This window comes from Natator depressus, chromosome 28 (assembly GCF_965152275.1).
Source record: "Natator depressus isolate rNatDep1 chromosome 28, rNatDep2.hap1, whole genome shotgun sequence".
Lineage (NCBI taxonomy): Eukaryota > Metazoa > Chordata > Testudines > Cheloniidae > Natator > Natator depressus.
Genome location: NC_134261.1, coordinates 13,761,654 through 13,786,815, shown reverse-complemented (window position 1 = coordinate 13,786,815; position 25,162 = coordinate 13,761,654). Strand labels below are relative to the sequence as shown.

The 25,162-nt window shown below is 47.8% G+C and overlaps 1 protein-coding gene across 4 annotated transcripts in view; it reads right to left on the bottom strand.

Annotated features, from left to right (window-relative positions):
* Positions 1-25,162, bottom strand: part of LOC141978918 (uncharacterized) — a 59,470-nt gene that overhangs the window by 9,798 nt on the left and 24,510 nt on the right. For 2 of the 4 annotated variants that reach the window (XM_074941299.1, XM_074941300.1), the window contains exons 1-3: positions 9,534-9,658; positions 2,378-2,521; positions 683-809 (exon numbers count right to left, since the gene is read on the bottom strand). The exons of 1 other annotated variant lie outside the window; for it this stretch is intronic. In XM_074941299.1, coding sequence (XP_074797400.1) covers positions 683-716 — 34 coding nt within the window. In that variant the 5' untranslated portion in view covers positions 717-809; positions 2,378-2,521; positions 9,534-9,658. Of the gene's footprint in view, positions 1-682; positions 810-2,377; positions 2,522-9,533; positions 9,997-25,162 lie in introns of those variants that run through there. One more of the 4 variants, XM_074941301.1, reaches the window with a different exon arrangement.

The window sequence follows — 25,162 nt, the reverse complement described above, 5'->3', positions numbered from 1 at the left end:
TCTTCTTGTTGCCAACATACCTGAAGAAACCCTTCTTGTTACTCTTGACATCTCTTGCTAGCTGCAGCTCCAGGTGCGATTTGGCCCTCCTGATTTCATTCCTACATGCCCGAGCAATATTTTTATACTCTTCCCTGGTCATATGTCCAACCTTCCACTTCTTGTAAGCTTCTTTTTTATGTTTAAGATCCGCTAGGATTTCACCGTTAAGCCAAGCTGGTCGCCTGCCATATTTACTATTCTTTCGACTCATCGGGATGGGTCCAGTCCGGGGGGGCTCTGCATTTTAATTTAATTTTAAAGGAAGCTTCTTAAACATTTTAAAAACTGTATTTACTTTACATACCACAATAGTTTAGTTATATATTATAGACTTATAGAAAGAGACCTTCTAAAAACGTTAAAATGTATGACTGGCGCGCGAAACCTTAAATTAGAGTGAATAAATGAAGACTCGCCACACCACTTCTGAAAGGTTGCCGACCCCTAGCCTGTGCTATACTGCTCCTGTGCTCTGTTCCCAGAGGGTTGTGTAGCAGGGGAGGGCACAGGGCTAGAGTGTGTGTCACTGGCAGGTCGGGGTGATGCTGAAACAGGACAGAGTTGAGTTTGCATTGTGGGGTGATGTGAAACTTAACTCTTCATTTCTCATTACAATAAGCTAGGGGACAGGAATCCTTACCCAGCGAGGTCACAGTCTCATAGTTCTCCTGCATGGCGTCTCTGTAGAGGGCTCTCTGAGCAGGGTCCAGCAGAGCCCACTCTTCCTTCGTAAAATACACAGCCACCTCCTCGAAGGTCACCGGCCCCTGAAAGAGCAAGAGTCCAACCCTCAGTAACTGCTGCCCCACTGACAATCCCACTATTCATGGGGCAGCAGGGCCAGTCACATGGAAGCTCTGGGAGGCTCACAATCAGCAGAATCCCACCCCCACCCCACACAGAGCAGCCAACAGGCATCAAGGTGAGGGGAGAAGGAGAGAGCCCCTCGTATCCCCTAAAAGACACAGGGGTAGGTGTCTTCACATTCGTCACACACCTACTAGCCAGAAGCTGATACAGAAGATGGAGCCCAGGGCCCAGGGACAATTCCTGGGTGGGAATACCAACCCCCTCCTCATTCCCAGCAACTGGATGTGAGGGGACAGGACATCACACAAACCTTCTTGAGCATGCCCCCTCAAATGTCATTGCAGCCCCTCATTCAGGCTCCAGCGCTGGGAGTCTGGCAAGTTTTCCCAACCAGTCCGGGGATTTGTTTCCTGTTCCACAAACCAGGGGATTTTTCATCCCCAGCTTTATGGGTCTGTTCCTAGAGTCTAGGCCAAGTCCCAAAAGGTTTGTCACACCCTGTCTCCCTCCTTTCTCTACCATCGGCACTTCCTTCCCCCTCCCATCTCCAGACCACATTCCCCAGAAGCTCCCACTGCCTATTCACCCACGAAATGGTGAATGCTCCTATATGTCTGTTAGTCTATACGGTGCCACAGGACTCTTTGCCGCTTTTATATATTTACTGTTCCTCTCCCAGCAGCAACTACTCAATAATCCCTCCCTGAACTGGTTTGCTGACTGCCATTTCCATCTTTTGTCTCATGGGAGGGTTTGGAGTAAAATATGGATATTATTCTGTATTCTTTCACAACAAGAAGGGCAACTGGGGAGATTTCAGAGCAGCCTTCAATTTAATTTCACATCAAAATTGCCCCAGGCACTTTCCCTGCAGAGAGACACTCCAGATTCTGCCACACTGGGAAAACGCTTGATCACTTTATTACAGTGCAAACCTGGCCCCTCCCACCAGGACTAAACCCACCAGAGACATTTTTCAATCCTCCCAGTAACAAACTTTCTGAACCAAATGGTAGAACAGAAGACAACGAAAGGAGTCACTTTGGGTGATTCCCCCAGACTTGGTCCCCAGGGCAGCATACTCCCAGGCAGGAGGAATAGGGAGACTCAGGAACTTGCTTTTCCTCCTTCTGCTCCTCCCCTTGTTCACAGGCAAGGGAATCTGTCCCGCGATGTTGCAATAGGTATGTCTGGGCAGGTCAGAGATCTGGGAATTTCTCTCCTCACTTATTTCTCCCACTGCCCCTTTCAGTCTCTCTCCTCTTTCCCTTTCGATCTCCTTTCCCCTCTCCCTGCCCCGCTGGTTTGGACAGTCCCATTCCTGAGTCATTTTCTTCCCCATGGCTGGATCAGCTCCTGCAACTACTACTGAGAGGAGAGATGAGGAATGAGGAGGGGTTGTTTGTGCCAAATCATTTTGCTGCCCATCCGTGGCACCTTCCTTGAGGTCTCTGGCTCAGGAGCTGATGTTGGCAGAGCGTAAGGCTGCCTTAGGGGACTTGTTCCAACTGGAGAAATTCCTCACCTTGGCTCAGCACACAAGAAATTTTAAATAAAGTCACTCTCCAGCACAGATCCCACTGGGACAGAAGGAGCAGCTCAACTTGGGCTTCCAGATAACAGTGGAGGAAACAACATCATCTCAGCCAGGAAGCTCAATCCAAGACTCCTCAATAGAGAGAGAGAGTTTGTCTTTTAAAAGACTTTAAATAAAATCAGAATAGAAAGCAATAGTAAAAATCAAGAAAAAAATACAAATTCATAAAAAAACTGCCCATCCCTAAAACTATTAAGTGCATTTCCAGCAGCCCACCCCTGAATAATTTGATCCAAATTATGTATGAGTAGAATATCTAAATTCCAAATGAAGGCAGAAATCCACTAAAAAATAAATTAAAAAATGAAGCCCATTGGCAATGCCAGTACCAGATACTTTGCATTGTCTGTTTTTCAAAATAGCTGTCTTTGCTTGACTCAAAATGACGTTCACAAGGCATATTACAGATCTATTTGTGAATCCATACTTAATGGTAAAAGGAAATACACTATGAGAAAAATCAAGGGACTGTAACCAAAAGATACCCTGAAGTACAACAAATAATGGGTGTAACCTGGAACAAGTAAGAAACAGATGAGAAACAGTCTCCCCCATGTCACAGGGCACACATGGACATGTTCAGAGTCAAATGATGCGCACATTCGAGGCCATACCCCTGTGAAGAATTCTCCATTGGAGATCACCCATATGCTTTGCAATCACAGGATTGCATAGAGACCACCAGGCTGGATAGACGGAGTCTGCTGCCAGAAGCTGTCTTCTCCACACTGAACCAGGATAATCAATAAGCATTTGAAAATGCTGAATCTTTACCATAATCATATACAGATATAATGCTTTGAGGCCTAAGCTATTAAAAGTACATTTGTAAGACTCACTGAAGGTAAGCAAATCGCCATGCCTATCAATGTCCCAATCCACAGCAGGAGCAACAGGCAAGGAAATAGAACTGTGAGTATAATCGGGGACGGCTTGCTCAAAGGGACAGTTGTCCAGATCAGCAACACTGTGCCTCCAATAAAAAAAAAAGAAACCAGCAAAGAGAATGAAAACCAAGCTTAGCAGCAATGGCCTCTGCTGAGACCCATGCAGAATTAGAAAAAAAATCAGTTGAACTCATTTTCTTCCACCTGCTGCAATAAGTGCACCCTGAACTTTGCTATCCAACAGGTCCCACAAGCACAGGGTTTTTTAAAATATTTTTCAAGCTGTCCTACAACCCAGCATCATTATTGCCATGAAAGGCTTTTTTAAGTTCTGCAACACCCGGCTCTAACTGCTCCATTCTCTGGCAGAGGCCCAGGGTTGTCTGCTGCATATACATTGACTTTGCCACCTCCCACCATTGCCTCAAGGAAGGAAAGGCATCCTTTGGAGGCAACCAGATGCCGCAAAAATACTTAAAAGAGTCCCCAAAATGAACATCCTGTGCAAGGCAAGTGTTAAAATGCTAGCATGGGTGACAGTCTCCCACAGAGAGAAGAGAACACAAATGAGACCGAACACGATCTGGACTCCCAGCTGGGACAATGCAGCTAGAAAGCAAATGATGAATAAACACATAAAAAGCCCTGCCCAAGTGGGCCCTAGACAAAGAGCTGGTACCCGCACTCAACCAGCTGTACGGCTGGGCATAAGGTTGGAAATGCTGTCGCAACCCTGCCAGACCCTGGTCATCAGCAGGCAGGATCAAACCTGGGACTTCTGGAGCTCAGTGATCTCGGTGCCACTAGACGGGCCAGAACACGACCCCCAGGGGGCGTGTAGGTTATACTATCCCACATCAGTCCGGTCAGCAGCCTGTCAAAGAGCTGAAAGTCACTGAGCAGACAGTGGATGAGGTTCCAGATGATTCCTATCCAATCTGTTCTTAAGAGTACAATTGAAATCCCACCTCCACAAATTAAAATATCACCAGTCAAAAAAACAATTTGCCAAAAGAGCACCCAAGTGCTGGGAAGGAAAAAAAAAAGAAAAAGTTCCCCGTATTTCCCTCCAGGAGGATTTTACACATTAATCAAAAAAAGACGATATTGGTCAAAAGTAGCTTGACCCATCAATAAACGTCCTGGAACAACGGCCTGCAGGGCCAGCCCATCTGCAAAGAGAAAGGCAACTCCCACACTCCCCGTGGAACCAGGACTCAGAAAAACCTCCCCTCTCCAATCAGAAAGCCAATTGGTTTGGTGCCTGCATCTGTGCAAGAGTCCTGCAGGAATGAAACGTCCACTTTCTTCTGAGACAGGCCCTCAAAAAGAGCCTGCAGGAGGTACACAATCACAGAGAGCGCTGCCTAGTGGGGAGGGGAGGTTTTTGGCAGGGTGTCTCCCTGTTGCAAGCACAGCCCGGTCCTTCAGTGTCCCTGCCACAGGGGTTTCCCGTTCTCCCCATAAGCATAGAAGCTCTACTAGGCTGGGCCCTTGGACAGCCCAGGCCTTCCCCAGCTGGTCTTTCACCGAGGTGGGGACTCCTGGTCAAGTAATACCCGGCAGCGGCCCAGGCCCCCTGAACAGTGTGTTCCCTGACTGCACTGGCCAAACCAGCCTGCTTCACAGCGCCCTCAGAAACTGGGGCCCCCTCCACCATCCATGGCCATTTTTTAATAGGGGGCTTTCCTACAAGCCAGAGTCCCCAGCGAAAGCCGCGAATTCCACAGCAACAGGCTCTGCCTCCATTTCATGGTCAGGAGTCCCAGAACCAGTCATGCCATCTTCCCCCAGCTAGAAAAGGGCATTACCTCCCCAGAGGCGTCTGCATCCCATTGGCCCCGCAGTCTCAGCCATAGAGAAACACCCATGTTCCCAGGCCCAGGCCCAGGGAGCAGCCACAATAGTTAAGAAATTCCCATGCCCTGTCACTGGCCAATACCGGCCACTGACCCACCCCAGAGGTGGCTGCATCTCAGGTCTGGAGAAAGGAACCCCTTATGGAGACCATTTGTCATGGGGTTTGGGGATACTCTGGTCAGAGTCACTGAGCCATAGTCACAGGGTTTAAGGCCAGAAGGGACCCCCTGGTCTTCTGGCCTGACCTCCTGTATATCACACACCACCAGCACCAACCAGCATCGCACACTAAACCCAACAACTGACCTGAGACCAAAGTCTCACAGACCACAGGAACCTAAACTATTCTGTGCTACGGGAAGAGGACTGGAGGGACACGGTTGCACCAGTGCCAGAGGGCCCAGCAATGGCAGGGAAATGAATCAGTCAGATACATCCAGATAATCCTGGCAAGTGACCCGGCACCCCACACTCTAGAGGAAGGAGGGAAATACTCAAGGTCGCTGCCAATCTGACCTAGGCTGACTCTACTGTGGTGATCAATTAGACCCTGGGCTTGTGAGCAAGAACCCACCAGCCAAACACCTGCGAGAGGGAATGTTCGGTGCTATCACAGAGCCCTGGCCCCACCCAGTGTCTTCTCTCCAGCCATGGCAGTCTCTGAGGCTTCACAGCAAGAAGACAAAATAAATAAAGAAATAAAAACCCAGAATACGTGGGGTGAGAGAATCCCATCCTGACCCCAGCAGGGGCCTGGCTCAAGCTCTGAAGCATCAGCTTTTAGGAACATAAGAAATAAACTGGAACCCAAGGCTGCTCAGCCCAACCCCCACTATCACAAGCAATGCCGTCATACGATCCCGCTCATAATCAGTTGAAGGAGGGAGAGGACAAATTGAAGTTGTTTGCCCCCAGGGGAGTGACCCCCTCATCCTGCCCCATCTGGGGAAAAGGTAAGGGTCCAGCCAACTGTCCGGTTAGCAGCTGGGAAACACTCATCCCCCAAATATGGGGAAGCCTCTGGCTTTGATGTCTACTAAATATGGGAGACGTCACTTTCATCAGCCAACATTTTAATGGAGATAAATGAGGACACAGATGATTCTCAAATGAGAGGGGAAAGTTGGTTTTTAGGATATCAACCCCACCCCCTGCAGCTTCTAATCTGGGGAATGACTCAGGAAAACAGGTTCCCTCCAAACAGGAGTTGCTACAATGAAATAAACATGGGGAAGACCGCTAAAATGGAGAGGGTTTTTTAATTTGTTTTTGATAACTATATAGAAAATAGCAAAATCGGAGAGGTGATCTCAATGTTCAGTAATTAAAGAGAAAAGGGAGGAAATCTGAGGAATTAGGGGTCAGTTTTCACAAATTAGAGAGGAAAGTGGGAAAATGTGAGGATTTTAGACAGGGTGTATAAAAATTGGTGATTTTTATTTAATTTTTTCATGTTATTTAAATCAGATTCTTTTGATTTTATTATTTAAATTAGTATGAGTTTTTCATTTAAAAAAATCTGTTTAAAATGAATTTTGAATTTAATACACAATATTTGAAGGCCTAGCCTTATTATAATCTCTTAAAATATTTAAATAACAAATAAATATGATGAATCCAGGAGTTTGACATTAAAGGCTGCTTTTCTATGTAAAGAAAGAATCAGGGGGAAAGTATCTAACTTTTGAGGTCAAGATTTATAAATACAGCACAGTAGATCGTTAAGGGCTTCATCCTGTGGGCACCAGGGGCTGTGCCACTGGGTGCCACAGACTGGCAAAGTCATCACAGGTGTTGGGACAAAGCCACTGACTCAAAGAGACACCAACAAGGAATGTAAGCTGAAGTCTCTTTCAGGTATATTGGAACATTTTCCCAGGCTGACCTGAAATAAATAGTTTAATTCACTAACTAGAGTTAATTTCTCTGTTTAATAAATCACTTAGTTGTAAGTGTGAAACATGTTTTGATAAAAGAAGTTTACGTATCCAAGACATTTCAGATGATTTAGTTTCATAAAAACAAATTTTATATGCTGCTTTGTGTGTTTAATTAAATTCTAGTTACCATCCTAATGCAGCATAACACAGAATCACAAGCAAAAAGTTAATTTTCTATTAAATAAGCAATATATCATTCAACATTTTCTAATGTACTAAAAATGTACAATTAATAAAAATATGAAAATGTTAAGCTATATAATGTATCTAGTTATAGTGTACTCTCCTTGGTAGCAAAAAGATGTACCTAATCTCAGTGGTGTTGGAACTAGGAGGGCTGGGGGTGCCTGCCGCACCCCCTGGCTTGAAGTAGTAATAGCAAACACCAAATACATAGTTTCCATCATCAGCACCCCCCACTATAAAAATTGTTCCAGCACCTCTGCCTAATCTAGTGTAAAGTGTCTATTTAGTTTTAAATCAACATGTTGTAATTGTATCAACCAAAGGGAATGCACCTTTCTTTAGACAAAAAACCAACAACAACTACAAGTGGAAAAGTTTACTAAACTTCAGTGCTTTATATCAAGGCTTCCCACTGGGTTATTTAAATTATTATTTGAATTGCTGATTTAAATTGCCTTGTTTTAAATCAATCCACCCTGATTTTATATCAACGATCAATAATAGCTAAAGAGGCAAAATGAGTGATTTATCAATATTTTATCAACAGAAAGGAAAAGAGCAACAGTAGCAATAATTTTATTGTAATATTCAAGAATTTGAGAAAAGGACAAAATCTAATGAGATTTTTATGTTAATATTCTATATTTAGATTGGCAGGAAGAAATCTCAAGAGCATATTAAGTTAGTAACATAACTTCAGAGAAAGTGGGGCAATTTTGGGGGGGGGTATTTTATATTGATCTTTAGGAATTAGGGAGAAAAAATGGATCAAAAAATAACATTTGACAACAGGAGAGAAAAACACCAAGATCTGAGGGCAATTCAATAATTACAGGGGAAAAGGGGGAAAGTTTGAAGGGATTCAACAGGAATGTTCAATAAACAATCAGAAAGTGATGGTTCCCTCCACCCCCACCATCCACATGCAGAGCAGGGAGCCCTTTGTGTCACTCATGCCAGGGAGGGGGTGTAGAGCAGGAGATGGGCAGGTGGCTGAGTTGGGGGGGGGGGGGAACAGCAGCTAGAGTGGATCCTCCAGTGGGGACATTGGCTCCCCCTTCCCCTCCTGTACCCCTTCCAGGCCCTGTTGCTGGTAGAGACCGGCCACCCCATTATCCCCACCCCAGAGTCCGCCGTGTTTCAGGGCTCTCCCAAACAGCACCCACTAACCCCCCATCCCATTTGGGCAACAATTTCCCTCCTAAACAAGGAGAAACTGCTGCAGATAGAATGGGCAGGGGAAACCCACATATCTGAGGAGATTTTAAATTGAGATTTGAGAAATAGAAAGAAAACGGGTTAATATCTGGGAGGGTAAAAGGTGAATCCTTTGAGAGAAAAGTAGGGTGTGGGGAACCACATGGATTTGACAGGTTTCAGAGTAGCAGCCCTGTTAGTCTGTATCCGCAAAAAGGACAGGAGGACTTGTGGCACCTTAGAGACTAACCAGTTTATTAGAGCATAAGCTTTCGCGAGCTACAGCTCACTTCATCGGATGGATTTGATAGTCATATTTGGTCATTAGAGAGAAAGGAGGAAGAAGTGGAGAGAATTTTTTTCAACATTTGAGGGAAAAGTGACAAAATCAGAGAAGATGCATTTAACTCCCCTCCACACACCTACCTCTTCCCCTGGTCTTCTCCCCCTGAAATCTCCTGCCTTCCCAGAGACACTTCAAACTCCCCCAAATAAATTGGTTAGTCTCTAAGGTGCCACAAGTCCTCCTTTTCTTTTTTCAAACTCCCCCAGGTCACACTTGCCTGGTGTCAGGTATCAGAGGGGAAGCCGCGATAGTCTGTATCCACAAAAACAAGCATGCATCTGAAGAAGTGGGGGTTTTTTTACCCACAAAAGCTTAGACCCAAACCAAGCTGTTAGTCTTTACGGTGCCACCGGACTCCTCCTTGTTCCAGCTCACAGGGTCTGTCCCTTCCCTCCACCTCTGGCTCATTGTTCATCCCTCCCTTCCCCACCCCTCCGCCCCCAGACAGGCAAGCGGGGGGACCAGCTCTGGGGCTCTTTCCCCACCTGCAGCCCCCGGGGCTTTGCCCGTCCAGCCGGTCCTGCCCAGAGCTGCAGCAGGCAGCTCCGACCCTCGCCGGGCCCTTGCCCGGGGCAGATTCCCAGGGGCTGCGAGACCTGAGAGCCCCTGGGGCAGAGAGTCACTTTCCTGCCCGTCCCCAGCACTTCCCAGGGGTGCTTCTCACTCACCTGCAGTCTGCAGCCCGGGGGGCTGGTCCCAGCCGGAGAAAGCCCCCCGCGGCTGGGCAGGGAGGGGTTAATGAGGGGCTCCCCCCAGCACAGACCCCCATTGGGGTGGGGGAGCAGCCGCTGCTCAGCCCGGGCTCCCGGGTCAAAATGGAGGGAGCAGCGCCTGGGATTTGAGGAGCATCCACGCCCAGGTGTCTGGTCTCGGGGCTTTGTTCTGCCTGCTGCCCGCCTCCTTCCTCCCAGCACCCAACGCTCAGCGCTGCAGCGGCCCCTTCCTGTGTCACCAGCCCCGGGCCTGTCTCCGGCTGCGGGCTGGAGCCTCCTCCCTGCCCCTGCCCGGCGCAGAGCGCGGCCCTGACCGCCCGCTGCAGGCAGGCTCTTGGGGCCAGCTCCTGGTCGCCGCTGCGGGGCCGAGCCGGAGAGAGGGGATGCCCTGGGGACAGGGACGTGACTCAGTCTCCCTGCCAGAGAGGAGGGGAAGGGGGGAGACAGGGAACGAGGAGAAAGAAAGGAGCAGAAGGGAAATAAGTGGGTGGGGGAAGGGGCACCCAAAAAGATGTAGCAAATGACAGCTGAGGCCTCTGAGAAAGTACCTAGATAAAATATCACATAGCTGCAATTATTAACACCAAAACACTTTCGGACAACCGCGGTAAGTTTCGAAATTGTTTTGAGTGTACAAAGAGTATTAACTTCGGTTTTGTCAAAGAAAAGGATTGCAGGCCTAGATGCAGCTAGATAAACATATTCAAAACTTTCCAGCCTTAGTGTGGCTTGTTTAGTGTCCCTATCAGAGTTTGAAAGAAAATGACACGTGAATGCTCTCGCTTAGCTTTATGCGTCAAGCCTTTCCAGTGACAAATACACACCCACATACACCTGTATTAACCTGCCCTGACCTTGGCATTTTCAGTGTGGGCTCCCCGAGGCACAGGGGAAAGGGGTGCAGGTTCCTGGGGTGATGGGACTACAGGGGGTCATTGTGGCCCTGGGAGTGTCACTGTGAGGGGCAGGGTCCATGAGGGTGTGACTGTGAAGGGAGGGCTGTGAGAGGGGGAGCTATGGGGTGTCTCTGTGAGGGGCAGGGTCCATGAGGGTGTGACTGTGAAGGGAGGGCTGTGAGAGGGGGAGCTATGGGGTGTCTCTGTGACGGGGAGGGGCTGTGAGGCTATGGTCACTTCCAGGCACCCCCTGACATGGGTGTTGAACTGCCCCCTCCCCCAGGGGTGCTACGTGAATAATGTAACTGAAGTCAACGTACTTAGATCTACTCACCATGCTGTCTTCACAGCGGTGAGTTTGCTGCTGCTCCCCCGTCGACTCCGCCTGTGCCTCTCGCGGCGGTGGAGCACAGGAGTCGACGGGAGAGCGCTCGGGGGTACATTTATCGCGTCTAGACAAAACATGATAAATCACCCCCGCTGGATTGATCGCTACCCGCCGATTCGGCGGGTAGTATAGGCATACCCTAGGTCTTGGTTTAAGTTTTTCTGGAATCTGGCTTTTACCATATGGTGGTGGTTATTATGTAGTGATTCCTGTTTCATTTTTTAATTTTGCTATGGCTACCTTTTTCCATTTCTGTCCCCATTCTTCAGGCACAGGGTAGCTACCTGAAGCTTGCTGTTGGCCACCAATATTTATAACAGGGGACGGCACGTCTCTTTTTTTGTAGGTTTTTTACCTCTGTTTCCAGTGTTTTATTTTGTTCCCATGCTTGCTGTCTCTGGACTGCTTGCCACCCTGCTAGGAGAGCAGGAGTGTTCCAGAGCTCTGTGGCTTCTCCTGCTTCTTTTAACTCTTTCTTTGTTTCTGTTACTTGCCCCACCAATTTTGTGGCATGTTATCTTAGCAATTTAACAGCCATGGTTATAGTTTGCAATTTTCTACATTTCAAGGCTACAGTCTTTCCTAGCCTTACAAATTCCATTGCATGTTTCTTCCCCACTATATTTTTTTTAATTCATATGGACCTCTTTTGCTAGCAGCCCAGCATATCCATGCCTTCTAAAACTTTTTGGGGATTTTCAGGGAGAGGATAAGCGGGTTCCCTAATACATAGTTTTCTACCACGTTAGATTGTGATTCCTACAGAGGGCGGCTTGCTTACTTACCAGATCAGCGGTTGGTGTCACCAATGTGGTCAGATGTTTGGCTGCGTGTGTGTGTTCTCCCTGTGTGGTGCCCCAGCTCTGTGCAGACAGCTGGCACAGCAGATCTCGAGCGAACTGCCCAATGACCACAAAATCTGTTAAGGTCCGAAGGTACCTGGTCAAGTTTATTGTCAAGGAAGCATGGTCCTAGCTCCCCAGATCGATGTCTACAGTTATACCCGTGAAAATGGATGCAGCTCAGTCAGTGGCCGGACTTCCGCTGCCCCCTTGGCTAGCCAAAGACACTCCCTCTGAGATCCATCTTTATACACCAATACAAACAAGTTACGTGTTGCCCCTGACATATCAGAATCACAGAATATCAGGGTTGGAAGGGACCTCAGGAGGTCATCTAGTCCAACCCCCTGCTCAATACAGGACCGATCCCCAATTAAATCATCCCAGCCAGGGCTTTGTCACGCCTGACCTTAAAAACTTCTAAGGAAGGAGATTCCACCACCTCCCTAGGTAACACATTCCAGTGTTTCACCACCCTCCTAGTGAAAAAGTTTTTCCTAATATTCAACCTAAAACTCCCCCACTGCAGCTTGAGACCATTACTCCATCCTCTGGGGTGGAGGGTGCCATCCTCTGACGTATCTGGGTGCCAACCATTGCCTTATACCTGTTGGTTTGATCAAAACCTCTCTATCCATCATGCTGTCATCCTGACCTTATCCTTAAGATGGGTCGGCGTGTTCCTGTTATCTCTGGTGAATGTGCTGGTATCGGGGTGTGCGTGTGTATTCTTGTGCCTAGCACTACCTAGGAACGTGTGTTTCTGCAATATCAGCCCTGTTCTTGCCAGATTCTGTGAGCAGGACCTGCCTCTTGCTCACACCTTAACTTTGCTTTATATCAGCATAGTTTTGACCACTACTTTAGCTCAGGCCTCTGATACAAGGGCTTAAGTCTCAGGGTTTCTTCCGACTACAACTACTGCAATATTGTTTGTATAAAATATGCCCGTGAGGTATCATGTGGAAGCTAACAACACGCTGGTTATTAATGTCACTGTAAAATGCATGTGCTAACCTTAGATGTGACATTCTGAATTTCCTCTGTATGCTGTCACTAGAATTAACGGTGACACACAAGTATGCCCGAGACAAAGGAATGCGGGTTTGCTTCCGCTTACCTAAAGCTTCAAGCTAGACCAGCAGGGGTTCTCCTGAACCTGAACTCAGGAGACGGAGAACTAACAAGGCTCCTGCACACAGAGAGATACAGGAGACTGAATCTCCAGGTGGCTGTGCTGACGGGATGGGTGTATTTATCCCAGTTATATTAACAAGCAGTGATGCATTGAGTCCTTCACAGAGCAGTCTGAGGATGAGCCATGGTAGGAGCTGTGCGCTGCAGAGAAACGTCTCTCAGAGTTCACTGGTTGTTACTTGCTAGTTTGCTGGTGAGGAAGACAGGCTGGTGTAGCAGGAAGCTGGCACAGTCTAGTCCAGTGGTTCTCAAACGTTTGTACTGGTGACCCCTTTCACACAGCAAGCCTCTGAGTGTGACCCCCGTTATAAATTAAAACCATTTTTTTCTATATTTAACACCATTATAAATGCTGGAGACAAAGCGGGGTTTGGGATGGAGGCTGACAGCTCGCGACCCCCCCCATGTAATAACCTCGCGACCCCCTGAGGGGTCCCGACCCCCAGTTTGAGAACCCCTGGTCTAGTCACTCTTGCTGAGGTAGGGAGGTAACAGTGGCTCAGAGCTCTGGGTAGCCCCTGCAGTGAGTTCCAGCAGGTGCTCATCAGGTCCCAGGAGGTGGTGAGGGAGAGGCGCATGTGTCATAATGAGAGACGGGGCTCGCTGCAACTCTTTCCCTTTCCTTTATGTCTGAGTGCCCCCCCGCCCCAGCAGCCAGACCTTGTGCTTTTGCCTCTCCTGGAGTGAAATTCTGAAATTCTCCCATTCGTAGACCCTGGGCAACAATACCCTTTGTGAACAACTATCCCCTCTGGAGTAGGGAGTTCCTTTGTAAACTGCTCCAGTCCTGCTCATCTAACCCAGTTCTGCAAGCTGGCTACTGCCAGCCAGTAGAATATCCAAAGTTCAGGCATTATCTCTTAAGAACCATTCATTATTTTTGCCAAGGGTGGCTCATCTTGAGACATTCTTCTTCTTATCCTGCTTGTTTTCCTCGCAGATCTCCTATGAAATGAATCCAAATGATTCAGACAGCAAATATTGCAAGAACCAGGGCAACATACAGCATTCATCAGTATTACAGAGCAGCTCCGTCTCCGTCACAGGGGTTTGGAGAAATATGACTACGGGATAGCTGGGAAGTGGAGAGGGTGGGAGGAAGGGGCTGTGGGAGCTTTGAGGGATGTGGAGCTGTGGGGGATCCCAGCCCATTCACACGCAATTCCTGCGTGTCCAGGAAGAACACACACACACACAGCCAAACATCTAACCACAGCATGTATGCCGCTAACCTGGCTGCTGTAATGGAGCCTGCAAAGTTATCGCCACCTGGCAGAGGAAGGAATAAGGCTGCTGTCCCTAACTTCTGGGAGAGGATTGCTGAGTGCTTCCAGATAGCAACGCTACCTCTCTCTGTTGTACCGCTACCTCCTGTAACACGAGTAGATGAATGAAAAGTCGAAAGGTCTGCACTGCTAATTTTGCGGGTGCCCTCCCTGTGATGGAAATTTTATTTCCCATACACAGCTGCTGAGAGTGACTGGATTGTGCTGGTGTCAAAACCAGGTCCCAGCATGCAGCACCCCTTGGACACCGGTCCCCTATACTCCTCCTCCTCCTCCTCCTCCTCCTCACTGTTCATGACAAAGACCTGTGACGTGGGCCCCTCAGCAGGAATCATGGTGGGATGCTGGTGGGGTCTCCATCAATTAACAGCGGCAGGTTCACGGCTCAGCATAGGATCGATTGCTGGCCTCGCTGGTGGTACGCCGGCCCCAGTTCCTTGTCTTTCAGGCAGCCCTGCTGCTGATCCTTGCCGTGAACCTCCTCTTGCAGCCCCTGAGCAATCTGCTCACAGATGACAATGTTTCTATGGCTGGGTCAGAACTGTGTGTCCGCACAGGCCCAGGAGAGCCAATATTTCCTGTCTACTCCAGGCAAGGGCTTGTCCGGCTCATGTGGCAGGCACAGTCACCTGGGCAGTTGTGCACAACAATGGAGCGCAACTAGAGGTGTGCTTGCCAAGCTCACAACCACAAATAGGCATTTCAAAACTTTAAAGGGCACGTGTCTGGTCTATGTGACCCCTGGGCAGTGGAGCTCACGCTTGTGACCAGGGAGATCAGTGTTGGGAATTTCGGGACAGCTGCCGCAGGACTTTAAGGGTTGACATAAATAACCCCCCAGTGGCCAGGAGCTCTGGGGCGCTCTGGGGTTCCCCTGCTGCCCACTACAGCCAGGAGCTCTGGGGGTTTCCCCGCTGTCTGCAGCAGCTGGGAGATCAGGCATTTCTGCACCATTGGCAGCTTTGGGGACCCCACCGCCCACGGCAGCCAGAAGCTCAGGGGTTCCCCCACTGCCCGAGCTGGCTTGGAGCTCCAGGGGCTGTCAGATGTGGCAGGGGTACCCCATAGCTCCCTACCCCCGTGAGCAGTGGGGGACCCTGCAGCTCCCGACCACCGCAGGCTGAAGTCACAGAGCTTGCTGGAAGTAATGGATTCTGCGACTTCCACAACCTCTGTGACTAAATCGTAGCCTTAGGAATCAGTGATCATTATTTTTCAAAATTACATAGCCTCTAAACCTGCCTTTATCAATCAGAATCATTCAGTGTCACCTTCTTTTTGCTTGTCCTAGTGAGAAAGAAGAGACAGTTGTGGTTCTCTGGAGGGACAAGAGATATTAGAGGGGGGCATTTGGGGTGGATGTTTGACTCTCACACAGCCTCACCTGCCCTGAAATAGTAACAGGGACCTAAGGAGGGAGACTGGAGCCAGTGCCAGGGGCGCTCGAGCCTGCTCAGGCTCCAAAATGGAAGAAACAAAAACACAAAACTCCAGATACTCCATCGTCAGCAGGATTGAATCCTGCATCAGCAGCCCCCTGGCCCCACATTGCTAGTTTACCACCTTAACCACTTAGCCTCAGTCCCATTGCACCAAACCCTTTCGCTGCCTTGCAGTTGTGTCCTCTGCAGAAAGGGGCTCCCAGGAACTACTATCTTGTTGACTCCAGCTCTCCTCAGTGCACTCATCCCTGCGTAACAGGGTGGATGGCTAAACAGTAACCGTTCCTTCCAATTTCCCTGTCTGCATCACTAGAGTGGGTCTTTGGCAATGACACTGCAGTGGATTGTTGTCCATTGCCCTCATTGCCAGGTCAGATAGTTTTGTTCCTACTCAGCTCTCCAGCACATCAGCAATTCAGGGGTCAGGTTTTCCTTGGGGCACTGGAATTTTCAGGGATCTCGGTGACTTCTTTCCTCCCGCGCCATGGCATGAACTCACCCTCTCTTTCCAGCCCGGACATTCCACGAAATAACAACAGCAGTATTAAGAAAGAGGAGAAAGAATATCACAATCAGGGAAGAAGGTGGCCACACGCCCTCTGTTAGTTGATTGTTTTCATTGAGGGTGAAGGATTCCAACTGAGAACTGATTTAATTCCACTCACCTGAGATTAGAAATACATTTGTTTCTTCCATAGAGTTATTGGGAAATGTGACAATTCAGATTCTGGGGGTTCTGGCTTTTTTAAACTCTCTGTAAATTCATGAACTTGATTCTAGAGAAAAAAGCCCAGAGCTGCCTTTACTCCCAGACTGGGGACTTCTAGGCAGTGGGAAACATCCCTTGTTTGCTACTGCCAAGGCAAGTACACAGGTAATTAGCAGCTGGAGACATCGCTGGGCTGGGACCAATGAGGGGAGGGGGGAAGGTTTGGATAGAATTTGTCACACATGCCTGCCCAGAACCCCACAGGGAGAATTTAGAGAAGGAAGGGTCATTTCTCACCTGCATTGCTAGAAAAGCTACAAGGGTTCCTCCCTGCCAGTAATTCACTCCCTGAATTCATCCAGCTCTCTTGGGATCTCTCTGCTCCAAAGGCTTCTGAGCCCTGGGTTTGAGGAGTGAGTGGCTACAAAATCTGAAATGAAAGGGATGATACTGGAGGGAAGGAAAGAACAGAAAATAGAGAGAAAGAAACAGAGAGAGACAAATAAATAATCAAGAATGGTGAAAATAGCTGAGTGTAATAAAGAAAATATATGAAATTGAAACTTTGTCTCAATCCCTGCCCCTGTCAACCCAGTGGGCTGAGAGAAATAGCCCTGATGGTTGCTCCAGTGTGCAACTGGTTAGCATGGTGTACTTCTAGAGCATTGCTAGATTCAAGCCTCCTGTGGAGCATGGGTTTTCATTAACCAAATAGCACCCCCCCACTCATCTGGCCCTGTGGAGCATAGAATCCCAGTCCCCACAGAGGGGAAGAGTCCAGTTATGCAGCCTGCACTTGTTAGCTCCTCTATAGAGAGTTGACCAGAATTCAAAGAGCCACAATTCTCTGCCCCCCACCGCTCCCCCTGTGCCAGGTTCCCTCAAGCACAGCCCAGAGTCCTGCCTTCTCCTTAATCTTTGCTCCCAAATGCTCCCTTTTAAAACAGAAGTCCTCATGGGGGGAGCAGTTGCTTGTTAACTGGGTTAGTGATGGTTTGAACCTTTCCAGTGATGGAGTTTTACTAGAATGTGATTTTGGTGAATTTTAACAAGAAGAAATCTCTCTCCTGTTCCAGTTTGGTCCCTATTGTCTCCTTTTGCCCTTCTTGTTCCTCCCCCTCAGCCTCTTTTCCTGGCCCTTGGGAAGATTGAGAGACCAGGATCAGGCTGTCTGAGTGACTGAGTCTCTGTCCAGTAGCGTGTGTGTAGAGAGGGCCATAGGGCACACTGAAATAGCATGTGTGTGTGTTAGGGGAGAAGGAACAGAAAGAAAGGTGAACTGTGGGTCCCAGGCAGATTAGAGCGATTCCCTGCTGCCCAATATTATCCCTCTCTGGATGCCCTTGGGACGCCGCATTTAATAATCACATGTAAAAATCATTATTAAATGTTACTAAGATTAAAGCATCATCAAACCCAGTGTCACCATCACTGAACTTGCTCTGTCCTGATATTGTACCAGCCCTGGAAACAACGTGAGTCAAACACAAGCCTCTCTCAGCGTCGATGCACGCAGAGGAATCACGCGGCTTTAATTCTGTAGCCATTTTGTTTGATGCCTTTCAGCTGAAAGCGTCAGTATTTGGGAAAGAAACAGTATGTCCTTTGAGCAGCGGCTGCCTTGACTTACTTTACAACGCAAAGCATTCAGATAGTCCCTAGGCAGCTCAGGCCCAACCTGCCTCGTGTGCTGATGCAGCTCTCGCCCACCCATCCCCATAGCCCCCAGTATCTGCTGATGCTCCTCTCTCTGCACTGTCTAGTGCCCGTAATGCTGAGGGACTTGGTCTCCCTTTTGTTCTGAGAGACCCTCTATCCTGCCTTGAGTCTGGCTGTTACTGGTCCAGGGGGGCTTCTCCCAGGAGAGGATCACTGCAGGGGGTTGGTCCCGGTTTGCTTTTTCTACAATCTAGCCATGTCCAGGGTGCCTATAACTGGGGTGCCTGAGCGCCAGGGCCCTGTGGGGAGCTGCCATTCACCTGCTCCTCATTTGGTCTCACCTTTCATTGAATCCATCACCCCAGACACGTTGCACTGCTGTCCAGCATCCCTCCTGGGTGTAATCTGCCTGTATCTCTGCTCTTCAAGCACCAGACTCTCCTCCATTTCTTTGCTGTTTCTTTGCTGATGTGCCACTTTCTCTCCAGGATTCCCCTCCAAGGAGCACAGGGTGGGATTTTCAAAGGCACCAAGCTCATTTAGGAGCACAAAGCCCACATGCCTTTCAGGGGACTGGCACTTACCCAGCACAGGGAGCACGACTCAAACCTACCCAGGAGAACCCTACTGCACTTCACAGCTGCCTCCTCCACCACTCAGCCAGCAGCCAGGCCTAAGCAAAGTCTCCGTACAAGGAAACAAGCCGGGGACACCAGGGACTGAACGCAGGACCCCCTATGTGCAAAGCTCAAACAGAGCCACTGGGCTACAGCCACAGACCGGTTACATGGAGCCAGACCACTCAGCGGGTGTTAAGCCCGACAGTCCCGCATTTCTAGAGTTTGTCCCTCAACCACTGCTTGGCTGGTGGACATCACTGGACAACATTTGAAGAGCGCCCTCACACACAAGGTCACGCTGGCAGGGGCACTCTCCAAAATGACGCCCCTGTGCTGCGTGCTCTTAAAAATGGCTGCAGCAGTGTGACATCATACAGACCATGTGTGAGGTCATGCTGGCAGGGAAGGGATCCCGCCATCCCCAGAAGTACCAGACGCTCCAGTGTTCTGGGTATACGACAGTGGCCCCCAGAGCCCTGCTTTTCCCTGAGCGTCCTCTGGCCTCACAGCCACATGGAAAGCAGATTCCCTCCCCCACCTTGGGAGCCCATCAATCTCTGCTAGGGGGCTTGTGGCTCAGAGAGCGGGAGGAGAGTTCTTCCAGCAAGTGCCAGGCCATGCTGGCTCAGGGACAAGGGCTGTTTGGGGGCAGGCTGGTTTATTGAGGGCTTTCCCTGCATTTCTGTTTAGCGCTAATCGGATCATTTCAAATGGCATGTGGAGGGGCAGCCCCAGAGCAGGGCTCTTGGTGCGGGAGAGTGATGGAGCATGCTTCAATCTCAGGGCTGCAGGGGCTGAGCAGGACTTTCCCTCCAGTCCCTCCTCCTGGCAGCTGGCATTAGCTATGGCATCAACCCATTAGCACTAAGAGCAGGGGGTCTCTGTCACTGATACTCTCCTTGGTCCCACTGCTGGTGCCAGGCAAGGTGGACACAGAGGAGGAAACAGCCTGATCCCAATTCAAAGGGATGAGGAACAGAGAGGCCCAAGAGACATGATCTGCTGAGGGGTGCAGGGAGTTGGGGGGTGTGTGCAAGGAAGGGAACTCTGAGGTGTGATGGGGCAAAGTGGGAGATGGATCGTGCAGTCTCTACATTCGTCAGCAAATAGCTGTGCAGCTCCCTGGCCAAATGTGGGTCACATCTCTGACTAGTGGCTGGGCCGCCTACAGGTTAACAGCCTACTACTACCAGCCCCTTGGAGAACTCAAGTGGCAGAGGTCTGCAGGGTGGGCATAGAGGTCCAGGCCTGCTGACAACACAAGGGGGGTTAATACAGCTCTCCAGGACTTGAATTTCTCTTTGTTCAATTCGTCTTCTTAAAAAAAAAATGTAGGAAATGACACATAAAAATGTCCGTTCCCTTTTCTGTGGGCGTGTCGGGTTATGAGAAGAGGGGCTTTATCTCCTAAGAAGATCCAGCAGCGCTGTGGGTTGGTGCTGCTCATGCAATGAGGATGACCGCTTCTGACCCAGCTTCTCCTCTGAAATAATCTCTCTGCCTTTCTCTCTGCTAGCCTCAGATTAGGCTGTTTGGTACCTGGCAAACCCCCAGCATGGAGTGGTCCCGAAGGTCAGGAAACCCCAAAAGAAGAGCAGAATCAGCAGGACTTGGGGAGGTGACTCCTCTCTCAAAGGGGCTGGCAGACTCAAGCCAGGCCCCCCCGAAGCTAGTCCCCTAGGGACGGGGTTTCATTATCTATTTACCTGGTTGCCTGGAGAACCCACAGTCCTTTTGTGATGTCAGGTTGGGGAGGGTTCTGAGCCCATCTGAGCTGTAGAAGGAGAGGGGAGCAGAGGGGCTGGGCACCGTCTGGATCTTCCTGGGTTTTTCAAACTGGTGCTTTGAAAATGGGTTCTCCATAGATCTGGGCACTAGCTCTTCCCCACTGTGAAGGAATCTGAGGAGATCATCCACGGAAAGACAGATGGATACGGATGGACAGACTCATGGCAATGCCCCAATTGGCCCCTTTAACACACATACATTTACCTTGCCAGCGCCACATCCATTTCCAACCCTGAGAACCAGACCCCCCAACCTCATCCAGTCCTGACCAGGCACAACCCCAGAGCAAGCCAGATGGGGGCGCAGGGTGGGCCTTCCCATGATAGTGAGAAGCAGAGCAAGTCTCTCTGCTCCTACACAGAAATACCCCCACCTTACTGACACCTCCTCACTCAGCCACATTGACCTCAATTCCCTGCTCCCACAAGCCTAGGTGGGGGAGTTCATTTTCCCTTGCAATGCTTCGAATCCCCTGAGGAGCAACTGGAGCAGAGATCAATGCCCCCCTCAGCTGCTCTTCTGTGGGAAACCAAAGGTTAATTGACAGGTTGCTGATTCAGCTCCGAGGTGGGCCACCTTTTCTCCACCCAGGTTCTCTACAGTTCCAGCCTATGTTGCTTATTGACAGAAACATGACTCAACATCCCTTCGAGACATTTTATTATAACAAACAAAGAAAATCAAGAACATACATCACAAAGGCTAAACTATGATAAACATAACTCAACTTATTATGGGTTGAACACACAGTTATCAAGTTCAAGTTGAACCAGTAATTCAAGGAGTGAACAATGATATTGCTTTGGAATCAAGTCATCAATTTAATTTAATCCTCAGATTAATACAACAGATAAACAACTCATCTGTTTTAGAAGAGTAATCCAGTGAGAAGGCTGTCCATTTAGTCATAAACCCCAGTCAGAGAACTTCACCTTCGTAGCTCAAGCCACACTGAAACCAGTGAATATTTCAATACTGAAATCAAATGATTGTTCACGTTTAGGCTACAACCTCAAAGCCAATTAAAGCTTCCGCCTCAGATTTCCCTGTTGTGTGACTAAATCCTTCTCCTTCCCACTCCAACACAGATACAGCCTTTATCAAGGCTGTCGTCGGTAGAAATGTAACAACTGCCACTCAAAAGATGTGGGGAACTATTCCTTCTGGCATCTTCCCAGCGTGGATTTTACAGGTGATTAACACAGATGTATTAATTGAACCACCCAGTCACACCCTAACATGATAGAAAGGCGGGGGGCATACCCCAGATTATACAAATGAATGAAAAAAAAATAAAGGAATTACTAAAACAGCAGAGTTGGAGGGCTCCAGCTCTCTTACTCTGTCGACTCATGTGTAGGAGGAGACTTTCCCAGGTACAGGGAAACTAATCGATGTTGGCACAGCTTGTCATTGATGTCATGATTTCCCTCCCCAGAGGGGATCAATCTTTCTCAGATATCTTGTTGACCTGAAAGTTGAAGGACTTCAACCTTTATCTTGATCTTTGCAGTTGATGATTCTAGCTTATCCCGCTTTACGGTGCCTCCCCAAGATCTCGGGGCAAATTAGGTGTGAAGTATGCCTCAGATACCAACAATGTGGACAATCTGGTTGGAATGAAGCAGATCTTGGGCTAGCATCAGTTTGGAAAAGTTTTCTTTAATCCAGCCTTTTTCTCAAGATATGTATTGTGGCAAACCACATTCAGCGTGGATGTGCAAAATCCAAAGATATCAAAAATGAAAGATAATCAGGACGAGTTTGAAAAGGTTTCCATAGACTGGCCACAGGGTTCAAAGAGTCTCAGCACCCATAAAAATAGCTATTTGGAAGGTTTTTTTAACAGCAAAGCTACTCATTGCATCATGCATCGATCACCAAGCTTAAAAATAAATGTGGATATATCATGAGAGATGTCATATCTTTCCTCTGCAAACAAGGGAAGTGGGGAATTCAGTGACCCTCACAATCTCAATGAGTAAAAGGTTAAAGTAAAACTTATCTCCTTAAGTAGTTTTCCTCTCAACAGAAATATACTTTAAAGTTTATCAAAATAAATTTCATTTGAAATAGAAATAACTGAAGTCTATACCAGGTCTTTATTCTCATATACATCTCTCATATATTCCACCACCCCAATCTTTAGACTGACATTATAATTCACAACTCTTTAGTCCAAAGAGGGTAAATTACATCAAATAAGCTTTTCAGGATTAGCCACCATTTCTTATATTTCAAAAAAAACCCTCAGAATTTCCAGTATAATTTGAATGATCACATAATTAGTCTCTTACTCTAATAATTAACTGCATGTTTAATTTAATTTTCATGGCCAACACAACATATTCAAAGATTGCAAAACCCTATTACAGGTCTTACTTTTCTTTTCACCCCCCATTTCCATCCAGTGAACCCTTGAGTAAAGCTGTGGTTCACCCCAACATTGGAGCCTCTAACTTGTGTGAGTTCATTTACCCGGCGATCACCTGCCGTAAGGGTTGGTGGAAGATGTCTCACACTAGGTGGGCAGGTTTGCATCATAAGGAAAAACACCTGTACTCTATTTTCACACTTTTTAATCTTTCAGAGTAGCAGGAGATGGTGGAGAAGTGATGCAAATGCGTAAGAAACAAGATCAAAAGACCAAACCATAGAAACAGAACACAACATTTGTGTATGCTGCACGCTGAACTTGGAAGCTGACAAAGTCATTCCCTCGGTGGATACAATCACTGGCACAGCACAAAAATCCTTGCTTCCCAACCAGGAAAAGAGATGGGGATCTACAGGAAAGGAGTGTTCTCTGAAGGTATCAACAGTTTTTCTCTTTAGCTTATGACTCTTTGGAGCCAAATGGTAAAGGGCAATAGTTCCAAATTTATCCATGGCATCCTTTGGAACTGTAATCAGTGACACTGAAGTAGTGAAGGGTGTTCTAAAAGCAATTATACCTGGATCATAGTTCATCATAGCTTCCTTTTTGGGGGTGAAATCTGACCATCGGGTACCTGCTATATCTACCTGAGTTCTTGTCAAATCCTTGGCCTTGTTTGGGGTAAATTTATACTTCTCTGGAGTAGAATTCTTCACCAAACCATGCAATATTTCATCAGTGTTAGTGAGGATGGCATCTCCAAACATGACAAATGTATTTCTTTCAACTGGTGGCACATGTCTAAATTAGATCAGAGTCTCTGTAAACTAGGAGAGGTGGGATTTCTATTAAAAAATAGATACTTTTCTGCAACTATCTCGCATTCAAAACTAATTTACTTTTATACACATTTACAGCACCTACAAAGGGTGAGTTCAAAAAACCCACCACTTTTATTTCCTCTGTATCTGCATAGTTAGGGATAATATCTCCCATGTTATTTGATTATGCAGGAGATATCTTCATAAGTAATCTCCTGTAAGGCCTGGGTCACAGCTGTTTCGGGGATCAAATACATGGGTATTTTGGCTAGTTTCAAGTCACTTACTGTGGAATTCTCACTCCAAATCACCTGAGGCTATACTGACCTAAACTATTGAATATTACTGTGATCACATGCAGTTACTTCAGATAGTTGCATCCTTTGCATAGTCTGATGTTGTTCACCATTTCAGAGTGGAGATTTAAAAATGCTATGGTTTCTTTGTTAGCATGTCCAGTAGCTTGGAGGATGGTCTCCAGGTGACTGGAACTTTCCCTATATCGTCATGGAGGGGTAGGGAAAAAGTAAAAAGTAAAATAAGAACATAAGAATATAAGTACAGCCATACTGGGTCAGAGCAAAGGTCCATCTAGCCCAGTATCCTGTCTTCCGACAGTGGCCAATGCCAGGTGCCCCAGAGGGAGTGAACAGAACAGGTAAACATCAAGCGATCCATTCCCTGTCTCCCATTCCCAGCTTGTGGCAAACAGAGGCTAAGGACACCATCCCTGCCTATTTTAGCAAATCATCATTTATCTCAAAGTCCCCCAAAATAAATCTGAGCTCCATTCTGTCAAACAAAATTAATATCCAGTTATGTGACCAAACAGACTTCAGAAAGAAAGAAAAACCCGCATCCCAAGGAGGTATACAACAATTTAAATTTCATACAAAGTGAAATTCCAGAGCAGGCTACATCTGATGACTCAGAATCAGGACAAGAGATTCTCCCCATCCTGTTTTCCCCTGATCCGATCCTGTGTTCCTCTATTATTAGTCATGTTATTTACTAAAGGTTTAACATCATTGTAATAGGGAAAACAGCCCGAATTTCCTCCTGCGAACAATCCTAACTCGGCGGGAAAAACCTCAGGAGTGGCTTTGCCCATAGATGGAAACTGGGATTTCAATGCTGACTGATCTCACTGTGTTTGGAATCCATTCAGATTCCCCTTCCAGGTTGGTGACACTTTCATCTCTACCTCTAATGAGTCTGATTTAGGATCAAAGAAATCAAAGGACAATTCCCAACCACAAAGGACTACTAGGATGATTGGAGGCTGGAGAACCTACCTTACAAATGGAGACTTAGATCTGGTCTACACTACAGCGCTGCATTGGTATAACTACATTGATTGGGGTGTAAATCCACACCCCTGAGCAACATACTAACACCCTTCATCCCCTGTGTAGACAGTGCTATGTCAGCGGGAGGGTTACCACCTCTCAGGGAGGTAGATTAACTAACTTTCCAGCAGTTATGGGCCTATTACAGGAGAGGGTGGGTGGGTTTGTCTGGCCTTCAACATGCAGGAGGTCAGACAAGATGATCATAGA